Source organism: Ictidomys tridecemlineatus, chromosome 2 (genome assembly GCF_052094955.1).
Source record: "Ictidomys tridecemlineatus isolate mIctTri1 chromosome 2, mIctTri1.hap1, whole genome shotgun sequence".
Lineage (NCBI taxonomy): Eukaryota > Metazoa > Chordata > Mammalia > Rodentia > Sciuridae > Ictidomys > Ictidomys tridecemlineatus.
In genome coordinates, this window is record NC_135478.1 from 139,098,323 (window position 1) to 139,113,601 (window position 15,279).

The window sequence follows — 15,279 nt, forward strand, 5'->3', positions numbered from 1 at the left end:
AATAGAATCTCTGGTTTCCTTATCTTGTTGAAACTCAGGTACCCTCAAGATTTTTTCGTTTGTTGGTTTGTTTAAGTACCTTGTCCCTTGTTGTAGCCAGGTTTACCCATTGCAGGTTTCTTCCCAGAGTTTTGATCTTGGTGTCTGACACAATTTCTCATTATAGGAATTGAAGTGTCTTCCCTCAGAAGAGGCACACATTTTGAAGAAAAAGTACAATTAGTGGATATTTTACCATGAAGGATAATAAATTGTTTCTTTTTAGTCCAGTACTTTTGGGCTTAACTTTTTTCATTGCAAATGTAGGCATTCTTATCCCTAAGGGTCACCATTGAACAGACCCATTCTGATCCAAAGAGAGTGTTCTCATTGTCTTTAGCAATACCTCAATGCAGTGAGTTTTGAGAGTAGTTTAATCCTGATCTTTTGATTGCCTCTTATCATTAAAGAATACTAATTTATTATTTTGAATAATGTTTTAAAATGGATAAAATGGCTTTTCTTGGCAATAGATTCTCTGTCCTATATCCGATGTGTAGTTTTCTTCTCTCTCTCTCTCTCTCTCTCTCTCTCTCTCAGTACTAAAGATCTAACCCAAATGATGCATTCTGCTATTGAGCCAAATCCCCAGCCCTTTTTATTTTGGGTCTCTCAAAATTGCTGAGGCTGGCCTAGAACTTGCCATCCTTCTGCCTCAGCCTTCAGTCACTGAGATTACAAACACACACCACCATGCCCAGCTATTCTTGAGTTTTCTTTAATATATATTATTTGTGTAAAAATCATGGCTTTCAAACATGCTTCTCACATGGTTGTTTTTTTTAAATTTTGCAGGCGATACCAGAAATTGCAGAAGATTATGAAGCCTTGGTAAGAATATATAATCAATTCATACGGATAATTTTATACTTCCTTTTTCTTTGTATAATTAAGCCCTGTCCCCTATCTTCATAACTATGCAGCTAGATATTCTGAGTAAATGATTTTTTTCTTTCTGTTTGATGTTCTTATAAACAGGTTCTTTAAAAATTTATTTTCCTTCTCTTTTGCCTTTGTAGTAGAAAGGGCATTTTAGGTTTAGAACCACTAAATGATCACATCAGGATTGCTTTCCTTCTCCTGGAGCAATACTGAGCATAATTTTATGCATTACTTTAAACAAAACTCTCTTTTTTTGTGGCCTATGTGATGTTCAAAGTTAAAAGTCTTTGATTTTTTTCAATGGCTCAGAAAGAAAAAGATCCACATTAAAAAAATATTCAGGACTGATCTGTGGAATGAAAATTATTTGCTCTGGGTCTTGAGAAAGTGCTCGATTATCTATGTATTAAGTGGAATGCCTGCAAATTGTGTCTGGAGATCTGAGTCTTCCCCCTCGAGTGGCTTTCTTACTCTCTAATCAAGGTGAGTCCAAATAGGATCTAAGAAACTCTATTAAGTAGGCTGAACAGATTTCCCTGGAACCCAAGTGTTAATTTCAATTTGAGAAATTTCAAGATAATTTCAATTTGAGAAGGAACACTGAACAGCACCTCAAAATGTGGACCTTATTTCTCAAGCCCTCAGACAAAATCCTTAGCACCTTCAATGTACTCTAGTGTGATACTGAGCTCAGGGGGTTCACCTTCCCCCACTCTTCCCACATAGAAAGAGGATGAGTTACAGGAACTCTTGTGTTTATTAAATTCTAATAAAGTGCATTTCTAGGGTAAGCCAAATTTTATTTTGGCATACATTTTTAATATAGTAGAAACACTTAATGATAAAGGCAGTAGAAACCACTTTTATGAGCATTTATCTTGGTCATAATCTCAATGTTACACCCACTGCTTCTTACCCACCCTTATATCCACCACATAGTACAAATTAGCATTCTTTCCTTAATGCGGTGGTTAAAATCAGATGGTAGAGGTAGGATGAAAGTCTTTTTTTCTCTCCATCAACCGCATATAATTTGATAATGTAGAGGCATTTGAGGAGCTAAAGCTGAAATAATTTCTTAAAAATTTGCCAGCCAATAGTTTTAGTTGACTGGTATGTAGGGATGCTGAACAGTTTGTGATCCATTTATCAGTCATGGACAGAAATCAATGATCAGAGAATCAGATGAACACAAATACAGATACTATATCATGGCTAAATATTGTGGACAGAACATCTAAAAACAACCAATTGAAGGCACCAGATAGCAAGGCAGAAAGTAGAAGGAAGGCATCCCTTGACAGAACAGATGAGCCTTGAATGGGATTTGTGTATTTGCTGCTTTTTGCCCCAGATCACTTGCTCATCCATGTAGCAAGGGGTGACAGAAATCCCTGGCATTGGTAAATGACTAGTTTGGAACCGGAAGAGTAGCTTGATCAGTAAAGAGAATCCATGAAAGAAAGGAAGCTCTTATTGTGTAAAACCAAACATCTACATATAAATTCTGCTGAGATATATTACTGATTATGGAAACATGAATGTACATACATCTGTGGAAACCCAGAGGGCCCCGTAAAATGAATGACTAGAAACTTAAAGAATTGAACAGAGATGTGAGTCACTCACTGCACAATTTGGAGTTTGAGTAACCTCTTGCTAGAACAAAATCAACACTCTTTTTAGAGGAACCAAACTGAATTCTGAGCCTTGACAATGTTTTATCCACAATATGCAGTATACTAAAAAATTTACTATGTATACAAAGAAATAGGAAAGCATGACCTACAGTTAAAGAAAATGAAAAAGGCAGATAATAGAAATTGACTGTAAGAACTCCAACATTAGGTGTTGGATTTAGCAGATGAAAATTTTAAAACAACTTTTAAAAATATGTTAAAAGACCAAAGAAAAGTGTCTGTATAATGAATGCACATTTAGGAAACCTTAACAGAGACTAAGGTTATTAAAACATCAGAGAAACAAAAAAACATAAAAATAAGCAAATGTAAATTTTAAAACTGGAAAGTAAAAGAGTTAGAATGAAAAATTCATTATATAAAGATTGAAGGTGGCAGAAAAAGAGTCAGTAACTTTGAAGATATATACATATATGAGAAAATAGATAAAATAGTGAGTATTTGACCTATGAGATAACAAGAAGTGACCTAAAATATAATTAACTGAAGTCCCAACAGGAGAGGAATGAGAGTGGGAAGAAAAATATTTGAGGAAACAATTATATAAAAACAATTTAGTTTGCTGAAATTCATAAATTAACAGATCTAAGGAGCTCTGTGCACCCCCAAGAGGGATAAATACAAAGGAAACTCTACCTCAAAAGATAATAGTCAGACTTTTGAATTCCAAAGATAAAATGAAAGCAGTCAGAGAAAAAAAATTATTAATGAAAATAACGACATAAGTTTGAAAACAAGAATAAAGGCTGACTTTTTTACTGGAAATAATGGAGGCTAGAAGGACCTCTTAACAATCAATGCTGAAAAAAAGAAAAAGAGCTTGTCAGCCAGAATTCTATAACTAGAAAAACTCTCTCTGGAAATAATGGTGAACTAAAAACACTTTTAGATGAAGGAAAATGAAGACAGTTCATTGTCAGCAGATCTATATTGCAAGAGGTATGAAGCAAGGTTTTCAGACTGAATGGACTTGATACTACCTAGAAATTAGGTTCTATTAGTAGAGTGTGAAGAAACCTGGAAACTGTAAATGAGTGGATAAGTATAAAAGACAAAGCACACTTTTCTTTCTTTTTCTTAGACTTCTTTAAAAGACACATAAAACTAAAGTTACAGTATTGTTTAACAGGGTTTATAATGTGTGGAGTTGTAAAATACATGACAAAAGTAGCACAAAGGATGTGGATATAAAAGAGACCAGTTTAAAAATATTTAATTAGCCCAGTTGAAGGTAGGAAAAGAGAACTAGAGCATAAGACGTAGTTAGGAAAGATAAAAAAATGAATAACAAATCGATTGGCTTAAATGTAATCACCTCAGTTCATAAACGTAAGAGGACTAAGCACATTAGTTAAAAGGGTTAGCTTGTCAGAACCCCACCCCCACCCCCACCCCCAGCAAAAAAAAACCCACAGAAAACAAAATGCATGATCTCAGCTATATGCTGCTTACATGGACACATAGACACATGTCTTGCTTGAAAATAAAAGGATGGAAAAACATACCATGCAAATGCTAATGACAAAGTTAAGTAGTTTTATTAATATCAGGTAGAATAAGATTTAAAGATAATGTGATATCAGAGATGAAGTGGTATACATAATAAAAATTGGTCAATTCACTAGGAAAATGAAAATGTTAAATTCATACGCACCTAATAATCAGGATTCTAAATACACAAAACAGGAACTGATCGTCAAAAAGGAAAATGGACAAACCCATAATCCTTGCTGAATATTTTAATGCCACTGTCTCTTAACTGATAGGAAAATTACACAAAATCAATAAGGGTATAGAAGATCTGATTAATACTGTTGAAGGTCTTCATTGCCATTTTTAGAGCATCATACCCAACAATAGCAAAAATATATATTCTTTTGAAGGCTCTGGCAAAAAGATCATATGCTTGACAATCAATTTACGAATGATTGAAACTATATAAGTCATGTTCTTGGATCACAAGGAAATTATATTAGAAATCAGTAACAATCATATAGCTGAAAATTCCCAGATGTTTGGCATCATTACCTGAGAGTCAAGGAACAACCTAGTTGAATTACCAAATATTTTTAACTGGATAGTGTTGAAAATAAAAACATACACCAGAATTTGTGATGAATCTAAATCAGTGGTTTGAGGGAAACTTATAGGCTTAAATGCTTATATTGGGGAAGAATAAAGATTTAAAAAATCAGTGGTCTAAATTTCAGCTTAGGAAGCCGGGGAAAGAATGTGAACTAAGTAAGTAAAAAAAAGAGAGAATAAAAATAGATGCGATCAGTGAAATAGAAAAGAAACAAATAGTAGAGAAAATTAAAAGTCAAACTCAAGTTACTTTGCAAACTTTTTTAGGGGAAAGAAAAAAAAAAGAAATCCAGATATCAACACTAGGAATAAGAGAGGTATATCACTATAGATCCTACTGACATTAGCAGCAAAAAAGAAAAAAAAATGTTATTGTGAATAACTTTATGCCAGAAAATTTTAATTTTTAGATGAAATGGACAAAGGCTTTGGGAAACAGAAGTTACTAAATATATTAACTATGGAAACAGATGCTTTGAACTCTCTTCATGAAAGATCTTATTGGCTCAACGACCAGGAAAGCAGTTAGCTAGTAGCTTCTAGCTAGAGCACATGCAAGATCCATGTCAAGACTGAACCCTTATCATGCAGTCTCCAGTGGGTCAGCATGGAGAAGGTCCCAGACTCTGGCCATTTCTGCTCACTGTGGGATCCTCCAAAGGCAATGTTGGTTTTGGAGTTCCTATCTAGTCAACTGAGACTTTATCAGATCTGCATCTACTTCCCTTCTCTGTTCCTCTCACAGACATCAGATCGGCCTCATCTAATCCTGCTTTCTGCTCCTTGAGGTTTCACAGGTATTACCTAGTCTCCAAGTAAACCTCCTGTTCACTTCTCAGAGGACTAATAATCAAAAAATTGACTCCTGATGAAATAGAAAATCTGAGTGCCCATAGCTATGAAAGAAATGGAATTCATTATCAAAAGCCTTCCCCACAATGAAAACTGGTTCCAGTGGTAAATTCTATCTGATTTTTGTAGAAGAAATATCAAATCTACACTTATGCTTTCAGAACATAAAGGAGGGAGGACCACTTTCCAATCACTTTCGGCAGCCTGTATCTGTCACTCTGGTACCAACACTTGACAGTGACAATAGAGGTAATAAAAATTTATAGACCAGTGTCCCCAGTGAACAGAGGTACACAAATCCCCAGCAACATATTAACAAGCATAACCAAGCAAATATAAAGTTATAACCCATCATAATCAATAAGGATTTCTATCAGAAATGGTTTAATATTAGAAAAGCAATCAGTATAATTCAGCTTTAAGAAAAAATGAAGGAGAAAAATAAATGGCTTAATTTGTGGCAGTTGGTATGGCAGAATCTGTAGCCTCACACTTTATCAAAAAACAAATAAACTCTTATTAGAGATAAAGCATTTCATAAAATCTAACATCCTTTCATAATAAAGGTTCTCAGCAAGCTAAGAAAAATGGAACTTCCTCAACCTGAAAAAGCCCACTTAAGAGCATCAGACTTAATGCTGATACACTGAATTTTTCCTACACATAACGATCAGGAGTAAGGCAGATATGTTTACTTTCTTCACTTCTCTTCAACATTATACTACGGTTCCTACCTATTGCAATAATCAAGAAAGAAATAATATAATAACAAGGAGGGAGAAAAAAATTCAGAAGAAAGATGTAAAGATGTCTGTATTCACAAGACAATGATTATATACATAGAAAATCTTAAGAACTCTACAAAGAGACTGCTAGTTCTAATGGTTGAATTTAACAAGGTCTCAGGATACAACATCACTGTATAAAAATCCATGTATTTTCGTATATTAACTGCCCCAAACTGGAAAATGAAATTTAAAAATTCCATTTATGAAGCATCAAAGATCGTTTTGATGATCAAAAGTCATCAAATTCTTATGAACAAATTCAACAAGAGAGATGCAGTATCTGTCCACTGAAAAATAAATATATTGTGTAGAGAAATTAGAGGCTTTAGTAAGTGGAGAGACATATCATTTTATGGATTGAAAGATAATATTTAAGAGAGCAATTCTTCCTAAGTGAATCTATAGGTTCAATGCAACATCAGTCATTTTTTTTTGTAAAAAAATAAATTATAATTTCTTAAATTTCTTAAAGAAATTATAATTTCTTAACTTAAAATTTAATTGGAAATCCATAGAGCCTACAATAGCCCAAACAGTCCAACAAACAAACTTGGAAGCTTTCCTTAACTGACTTCAAGTCTTGCTACAATTTGTTGTCAAAGGAGAATGATATCAATACAAGAGGAGAGGCGAATCAAAATCAATGATATAGAGTAGAGTCCACTTTGATCTTTAAAAAAGGATCCATTAATGTTTGCTAGGATTCTGAAGGCTAAGGAGGTATCTAAATAGTTTTATGTGTAAATTTTACCACCACCACCCCTCCCCCATCAGTAGAAAATAATGAAAAAACTCAAAGGGCAGGGCAGAGCTATAGCTATTAACTATTAACTTTGGCAATTAAGGATCTTTATTCGGTATGATTTATTGATAGCTTTACAAGTTGCTCCATATTGAACATGCCACCGCATAGAAACATTTGGAAGCACAATTCTCTTATAAAATTAGCAACATAAATTTACATGCTTGTTTTGAGATCGGCTGGATTTTGTTGGAATAGAGATGATCTCTACTAAGTTGATGAGAAACATTTATCTGAATCATTCCAGCACACATGGTGTGTTGGCTGTGACAGTGGCTGTAGACCAGCGTGTAAAGTTTGCAGACGGCTTAATTCGTGGCAGTCGGTACGGCAGAATCTTTAGCCTCACACTTTATCAAAAACAAATAAACCAAATAAAATTTAAAATGTTCCTAATGTGCCATGTGGTTGCTTTATATTTGTAATTCTTTTAAGGCTTGATACTGTGCACTCAGCATTGATTCCAAAGGTAGAATCTTAGCTCCTGCCTTCCCTCTTTGGAGTCTGAATCACTCCCCTAAGGAGTGGAAATAAACACTGATGTCAGGGTTTAATAAGAGCTTTTATAGCAACCTCACTTAAAAAAGGTCCTTTTATTTGCAATGTAATAAAATTTTAGCATGGCATTCCTTGCAACTGAAGGCTTGAGATTCAATTTTGAAAAAGTTCCTCTTTGTAGAAATATACTATGCTACTCAATCAATCAGTCTTAATGAATTATATATGTCATATATAGAATATATGTATATAGTCTTTTATATAATGAGTATATGGCCGGTGTGTTAGATATTTTGTTAATATGATATACATTATTACAATATTATTTATATTTAATATATAATAGACTATAGGGTTCATTCTATGTATCTACCTACAGATCATGTTATTAAATAGAGAAAATGATACTTCCTGTGAACACCTTGATTGGTGTGTGGTGCGAAGAAGCTCTTTTTTCACTTGACAGTCATTCACACCCAAGGATAAATGAAAAGCACAGAAAAACCCTCTCAGAAATGCTGCTTCACTTCTTGGAGAGCTATAGAGATTGTAGTCCTAGGCCCCAAATCAACTTGGAGATTTGGAAACCAACTGGTATTCTTTCTCCTGCTCTCCATCATTTTTTCCAGGGTTCTTACAGATTGTATGAGGAGTCTGTAGATAGAGTTCTGGAGCACTTTAGGGGAGATCAATTATTCCCAGATGTTACTAGCACCATTTGGATTAGAGTTTTATTCAGTAGGTAAGTAGGGAACCGAGTCATTTTATCTTAAGATTATAGAGGGCATGTATATAACTTGACTTTTGCTTTTAAAGCAGCTGATGAAGACTGACTTCAAGACTAATGCCATCTGCATGCAGTCTCAGGTTGCTGACTAGGACTGTGAAAAGGAGATTGATTCCAACAATCTGTGTATTCCTCTGCCATGGCCTGTTCCATAGCTGGCTCTGTTATTAACATCATTGAGGCAGGAATTTTCACACTGGGTGTAGGCCATGGATGCAGTCAACTCCTGGCATGTTTATGAGATGATCTTAGTTTTTGAGACTTTAACCATCCCAGAAAAAAGCAAATGCTAATTATTGGTTAATATATGGTGATTATTTTTCTGTTTTTAAATAAATAAATAAAATATTTGCTCATATTGCTAATAACAATATTACATATTATTATGTCATAACTTTTTCACAGTAATACTAATGCTTACCTAGTCTATTAATAAATCTTACTAGTTGTATTTACTGCTTGGCTCTTATTTTCCTGAAGCAGTTTTCTTCTTTTGCAATTTGAGACTTGGATCTCCTAGTGACTCATTGTCTATAAAGAGAGTTATTCTAGAAATTTTATTTAACCTTTCTTGTTAACCTGTTAAACTCATTTTCCTCCCCATCTTTCTAGTTTTATGTTCTCTCCTTCCAGTAAGTTTTTCTACATTGGATTTTCTTTTTGAGGCATGAGCCTCTGATGCCACCTAGGGGCACCTGTAGGACTGGGCCTGGCTGTGTGCCGCTTTGAAAGGCTAGAGGTACTTTTCCAAGTGGCCTGAATGGTTTGGCTTTTCTTGCATTTTCCCTCCTGGTTCTAAGAACAGAGAATTCTTTGCACAATGATGGCAAAATGAATGAACATTATGGACATTATGGACGTCATTCACTTTTTAAAATGCTACTTTTGTATAGTGCTAATAGCTAGCACTCTCATGCTGCTTGCTATTTGCCACATGCTGTTAAAAGGGATTTTAGTATATTAGCTCATTTCCTTTCTCCAGCGGTCTCCGAGTGGGATACCACCATTGCTACCATCATCCTCATCCGTGTTTTTAATCAATGAGGAAAGAAGTCTGGGATGGTGGATAACTTGCCCACTTAGAGCTGGAGGGGAACCCCTGCTGCCCTAAGCCAGACACCACTCCCTCAGCCATTTCTGTCTAGTGAGTCTCTTCCCCTCTGGTCTCAGCGGCCAAGCATGATAGTTCTTCCTTAAAGGGAGACTTCCCTTTCTATAGGCTTCTTTTAGCATCACAACTTCTAAGGTGGGGCAGAATTTAAAAGGTTGTTTTTGAGGCTGGACTAAGTAGAACAATAACAGGAAGGGAAATTGAGAAGCTGTTTTAAAAGAAATGTGAACCTGGTTTTCTGTTTCATTAATTGAAAATAAGTGGGAAGATTCTATCTAAATTTGTTGGGAGACTTCGTAAGGTAGAAATAATGGCCTATAGATTAAATACATGACTAACCTTTATTTTTAAAAAATCAATCATATAATATAGTGCAATAATCCTGATTGGCATAATTTTATGTCCTCAGGGGGAGAGAGAGAGAGAATTAATTTTGAGAATTTTGAATTAATATTTGTGATCTTGATCATTCATGGTAAAGGTGATTATCTGTAAAGGATTCTGAGTATATAAAGGTCTGTCAAAATATCTTTGGAAAGCACTAGAAACCAGAATATTGTCTGGCAAGTGTTCCAGATGGAACTATCATAGAAAGATGGTGCTTTTAACCAGGCATGGTGGTCCATAACTATAATCCCAGTGGCCATAGAGGCTGAGGCAGGAGGATCACAAGTTCAAAACCAACCTCAGCAACTTAGCAAGCCCCTAAGCAATTTAGTGAGACCTCGTCTCAAAATACAAAATTAAAAGGGCTGGGGAGGTAGCTCAGTGGTAAAAGCACCTCTGGGTTCAATCTCCAGAACAAAAAAAAAAAAAGAAAGAAAGAAAGTGCTTTTACCTGAGCCTGTCTGTGTTAGTTTCCATTTACTGTAACAAATACCTGAGATGAGCAACTTATAAACAAAGAAGGTCGATTTTGGTTCATGGTTTTAGAGATTTCAGTCCATGACTGATTGGCCCTTTGGCTTTGGGAGAGGCAGTACGTCATGGCAGAAGCTTCTGATGGAGCCAAAACTTTCATCTCATGGCCAGAAAGTAAAAAATAAAGAGACTAGGGGCCCAGCAGTGCTCTTCAAGGGCATATCCCCAGAACCCGAAGACCTTAAAATTTCTACCACCTTCCAAAAATGCCAAGCAGGAGATCAAGCCTTTAACATGTGGACTTTTGGGAGACATTAGTTCAAGCCATAGCACCTCCTCATCTTTCTCTGATTTCTAAATCACACATTAGACTCTATCTACAGCTTCTGAATCACAGTAAGTTTAGGGTCAGCAAAGCCCTAAACTGGGGTTGTTGTCTCCATAGCTACTACATAAAACCCTCTGGCTAAAGATGGAGTGCTGGCCAGTGTAACATCTAAGTAAGCCATTTTTACTTAGACGCAGACTGTATCTGAGTACACACATAGAGGTAAGTGCAGGCTCTTGGATCCTTTCCAAAGGCTGATACTCTTCACTGTTATTATGAATCTTCCCCCTTGATAGCTGTGGATAATAAAAGCGGCACATTGCCCTCTCTTAACAGATCTTTTATGTGCTGAGAAGTTTTTCTTCACGTTGGCATTTACTGAATGTTTATATGATGTGCACTTTATTAAGTGCCCTACAAGCAGCCTTGTGGTTAAAAAGCTATTACTCACTACCCAGCTTTTCAGCTAAGAAAACAGAGGCTCAGAGAGGTTAAGTGAATTTCCCAGTGTGATGCAGCTCTCCAGAGTGAGGTCAGCATGAGACCAGGCCTGTCCAACTGTGAAGCCCCCGGCTGACTTTGAGTGAATGCCCCTTTCCAACACTGGTGTGTGAGGAAGTTGTCTGTGTCCAGCGGCTTATGCCGGGGGTCTTTGAAAATTCTGCTTTCCCGAGGCTTTCTGTATCTTTCCCAGTGCTCAGTTCTGGGCCCATGACTCTGTTTTACAGCTTTGGAGACATGCTGTCCTTCACCCTGACGGCCTTTGTGGAGCTGATGGACCATGGCATTGTGTCGTGGGATACATTTTCGGTGGCATTTATTAAGAAGGTAACGTGGACTGTGCTTCCCTGGGCTTAGGTTGCTTCCTCTTTCACAGATTTTTTTTTCTCTGAAAATATTCTATAATTGTTTCTTTTGGTTCATTATGTTAACAGGTGAGCGTGGTGTTTTATAGCATTAGGTATGTGGGGATGAGAGCACCCAAATTTTTTGTGAAAATGACCTTTTGTCTCTGCAGACATTATAAGAGACTGCATATGGGAACCCAGAGTTAAGGGAAGTCAACGTGCCACTTGTTAAAGACCATACATGTGTCTACCACTGCCCCCAAGCAGGACTCCAAGTTTTCAAAACCTAAATGAGGTTCCTACTATCCTTCAGTGATCCATCCCCAGGGACAGGGAAAGAAACAAAGGCCACTGATGATTTCCTACATTCCTAAGTTTGGACCAGGGATAGAAGAAAACAGGCCTGGCACACAGGCTCAGGAGTCTTAGATAAAGGGTGCTGCTAATTGTATCCCGAGGGAATAAATGTCTCAGGAATCGACCAGTTTGACTGTTTCCTTTTTTGAAAAGAATCTGATAAAGGGATGGGCCAAGGTAGACCTGGCTTGGGGAGAGAGGGCAGAAGAGCCCTTACTGTTCCCAGCAATTGACACATGATAAAGACATGCCTGCACATTTCCAATTCTGTTTCTATTTTTCTGAGAAAAAATAAGTAGTCCTGCCAGTCATGGTGATGCACGCTTGTAATTCCCAGCAGCTGGAGAGGCTGAGGCAGGAGGATTGCAAGTTCAAAGCTAAGCCTCAGTAATTTAGTGAGACCTTGTCTCAAAATTAAAATATATATATGTATATGTTAAGGACAGGGATGTGGCTCAGTGGTTAAGCTCCCGTGGGCTCAATCTCTAGTACCAAAAACCAAAACCAAAACCAAACCAAACAAAGCTGACTGTGTAACTCTTTAAAATGTATTATTAAACTTGAATGGTTAGTATTTGTTATCAGGTTTTCCTCTCTTAGTATTTGTGAAATAAGTTAATTGACATTTTTTTTCTGTCTACTGTTGTGTTAGTTATAAAGCAATGTTAAGAATTCAAAAATTTAAAAGTACAGAATCTTGGGAAGAGTTATCTAAAATAATTTCAGTGAATCTGTGCAAAGACTAGAAAATCACAGTGAAGTTTAATAAAGATCATTTCAAGTTTAAGCCATTTATTCTGAAATAATAGCAGTCTGAAAGAAAAGTTGTAAAAATAATATAGAATGTGTGGAATACTAAGAGAACCCTATATTCTCTTCATCCAGTTTTCCCCGATTCTGACATTTTACATGATAGTAAAGTTGTTATTTCATTTCACCAGTTTTTCTTCTTTGTTTAAGGATTTGATCCTGGATCCCACATAGAATTTAGCTGTTTTATCTCTAGTCTGTCAGTTCCTCGGTTTTTCCTTGTCATTCATGACTTTGACACTTGTAAACAGCACTGGTCAGTTACTTTGTAGAATGTCTCTCTCAGTTTAGATGTCTAATATGCTTCTATGGTCAACCTAAGGAAGGTTATGCATTTTGAACAACAGTCTTACATTAGTATTGGTGTGCCTTTTCTCTGTGCATTGTTCCAGGGTTATGTGACATCAATATGTCTTTTGATTACATGGTTGAGGTGGTGTTCCTTGGGGAAAGTTACTGATTTTCTATTTAAAGTAACTAAAATTTTGGGGAAGATGCCACTTGGAATTGAAGGCCAGAGGAATCCCCTCGATTCAATGAGGGTGTCGAGAACGGAAAGTCTGTATGGGGTTGCAGATTTATTTAAGACAAAAGATAATTGGAAACTCAGAGCCTTCTTGACGTAACTCTGGACCTTCTTTCCTTATGTAAGTAAATCCATGAAGCCAAAGGAGAAAAGTTAAGGGAACCAAAAGGAAACATATATAAAAAAGGAAGACTGTCTTTATTTGTCAGTGGTATGAATTCCTAAAAAGCAAAGGAACTAGTACAAATGAGAAAGCCAGAGGAATTCTAATGTGTTATAAGCACATTCTTTAATTGGTGGCAGGGAACGGAGGCCTGCGATTATGAGAGCAGAAAACAAATTGTTCTATTCTGTTTTTCTAAGATAAGTTCTAAAGAAGCAAGCCTGACTCTGAAGGTACTGGGTTTTGTAGACTTTCATGCTAACAAAAATTTTAACACTGTTCTGAATTTGCAGCAGGCTTTTCTTTTCTATATCCAAGTGGCTTTGCTCATCTCTAATTACTAAAATGTAACTATCATATCCTGAATGTGAACGCCTTGGAATTAGGTTGTAGTCACTGACTTGAGCTCCTTGGATTCCCCACAGTAGTCCCTTTCCAGAACATAGCAGCTGAGTCTTACTGTGCCTGGTTAGATGCCAGGATCCTGTGACTGGAGGGTTGAGTGAAGTCATAGTGAGAGGGGGCGTCCTTGGTCACATAGGACAGGGCTGTTTCTCCAATACTGCAAAAAGTCAGGCCAGGAGCCTTGTTTAATTAGTATGGTTTTCTCTGTGACTTCCACTGCTCTCTGTGCCCCTCACATCTCAGGTGTGTAACTTGGTGCCAGCACTGTCTTCTCCTATTTTTGTGATTTTCTTGTTCATCTCACTGTCTTTCACAACAGACTCTGAGCCCAGGAGGGAGAAACTTGTCTTTTTTCATAACTTTATCCTCATGACCTGGTGCTGAGGGAGACCTTCATGCATTTCTATAAAATGAATAAATGGCATTTTCTTAGAAACATTAGAAGCATTTAAAACAATAGACCTTGAAAAAGAGAGACAATATAGTGGTGCTATATTTAATATATTTTTTAAAATATTTTTTTTAGTTGTTGATAGACCCTTATTTATTTATATGCAGTGCTGAGAATCGAACCCAGTGCCTCATACATGCCAGGCAAGTGCTCTACCCTTGAGCCCCTGCCCCAGTCCATATATTTTAAAAATAAAGTTTCAGTCATGAGTAAAAAAAGAATGACAAAGCTGTGTGTCTTTAAATGATGTGATTAGTAGTCATCAACAAAGACAATGATTTAGTTTTCTGAGTACCTAAAAAAATGGTTTCATTCATTGAAATGGGATTTAAAATTCTTTTAAATCCAAAGAAGCAAAGGCAACAGCCTTGGCTATTTAAATTAAAAAAAAATTGAATATTTTTTTTAAAAGGGAACATATTTTAATATGTTCCCTGTCTCATTCTCGGTTATTATATTTCCCCTACATTACTACTTAGATTTCTTACATGCATTTGAAAAATTGTCATCAGAAAATTACTTAATTTTTTATAAGGTTAACTTTTTTTATTCATCAGCTGGATCAAATTCAGCACTCTGACAACCCCGGATTTGTAGGCAGGCAACTTTCTTTTAAATGGAGCTTTATCTCCACAAAAATCAACTAGGAAATGCACTGACAAAAGATGCCTATTTCCATGGTCCAAAGTTGGCTTCCTATTAATGCCAAATTCATACCACTTTGGAGAAATATTTTTTCCCTGCCAGCCCCTGTCTCTTTCTCTGTTACATTACATATGGATCTGGGTTCTGATTTACAAATTGTGGCTGCAATAAATAACATCATTTCATAAACACTCTGAGACTTGGAATCCCTTGATGCCAATATATAATGTGGTTGCTTTTTAAAGACTTGGCTACTTAGGGAAAGGGTAGGAAGACATGGAGAGGAAAGAAAAAAAAAAAGAACTTTCTGGGTTATGAGTTGGTTTCCTCCTAGCCAAATA

General features: G+C 36.2%; 1 protein-coding gene across 4 annotated transcripts in view; it reads left to right on the forward strand.

Moving 5' to 3' along the window:
• The window catches only part of Elmo1 (engulfment and cell motility 1), a 557,509-nt gene that overhangs the window by 187,931 nt on the left and 354,299 nt on the right, over positions 1–15,279 (forward strand). For all 4 annotated transcript variants that reach the window (XM_021722279.3, XM_078039850.1, XM_005319199.5 and 1 more), the window contains exons 7-8: positions 835–870; positions 11,462–11,561. In XM_021722279.3, the coding sequence (XP_021577954.1) occupies positions 835–870; positions 11,462–11,561 (136 nt within the window). The remainder of the gene's footprint in view (positions 1–834; positions 871–11,461; positions 11,562–15,279) is intronic.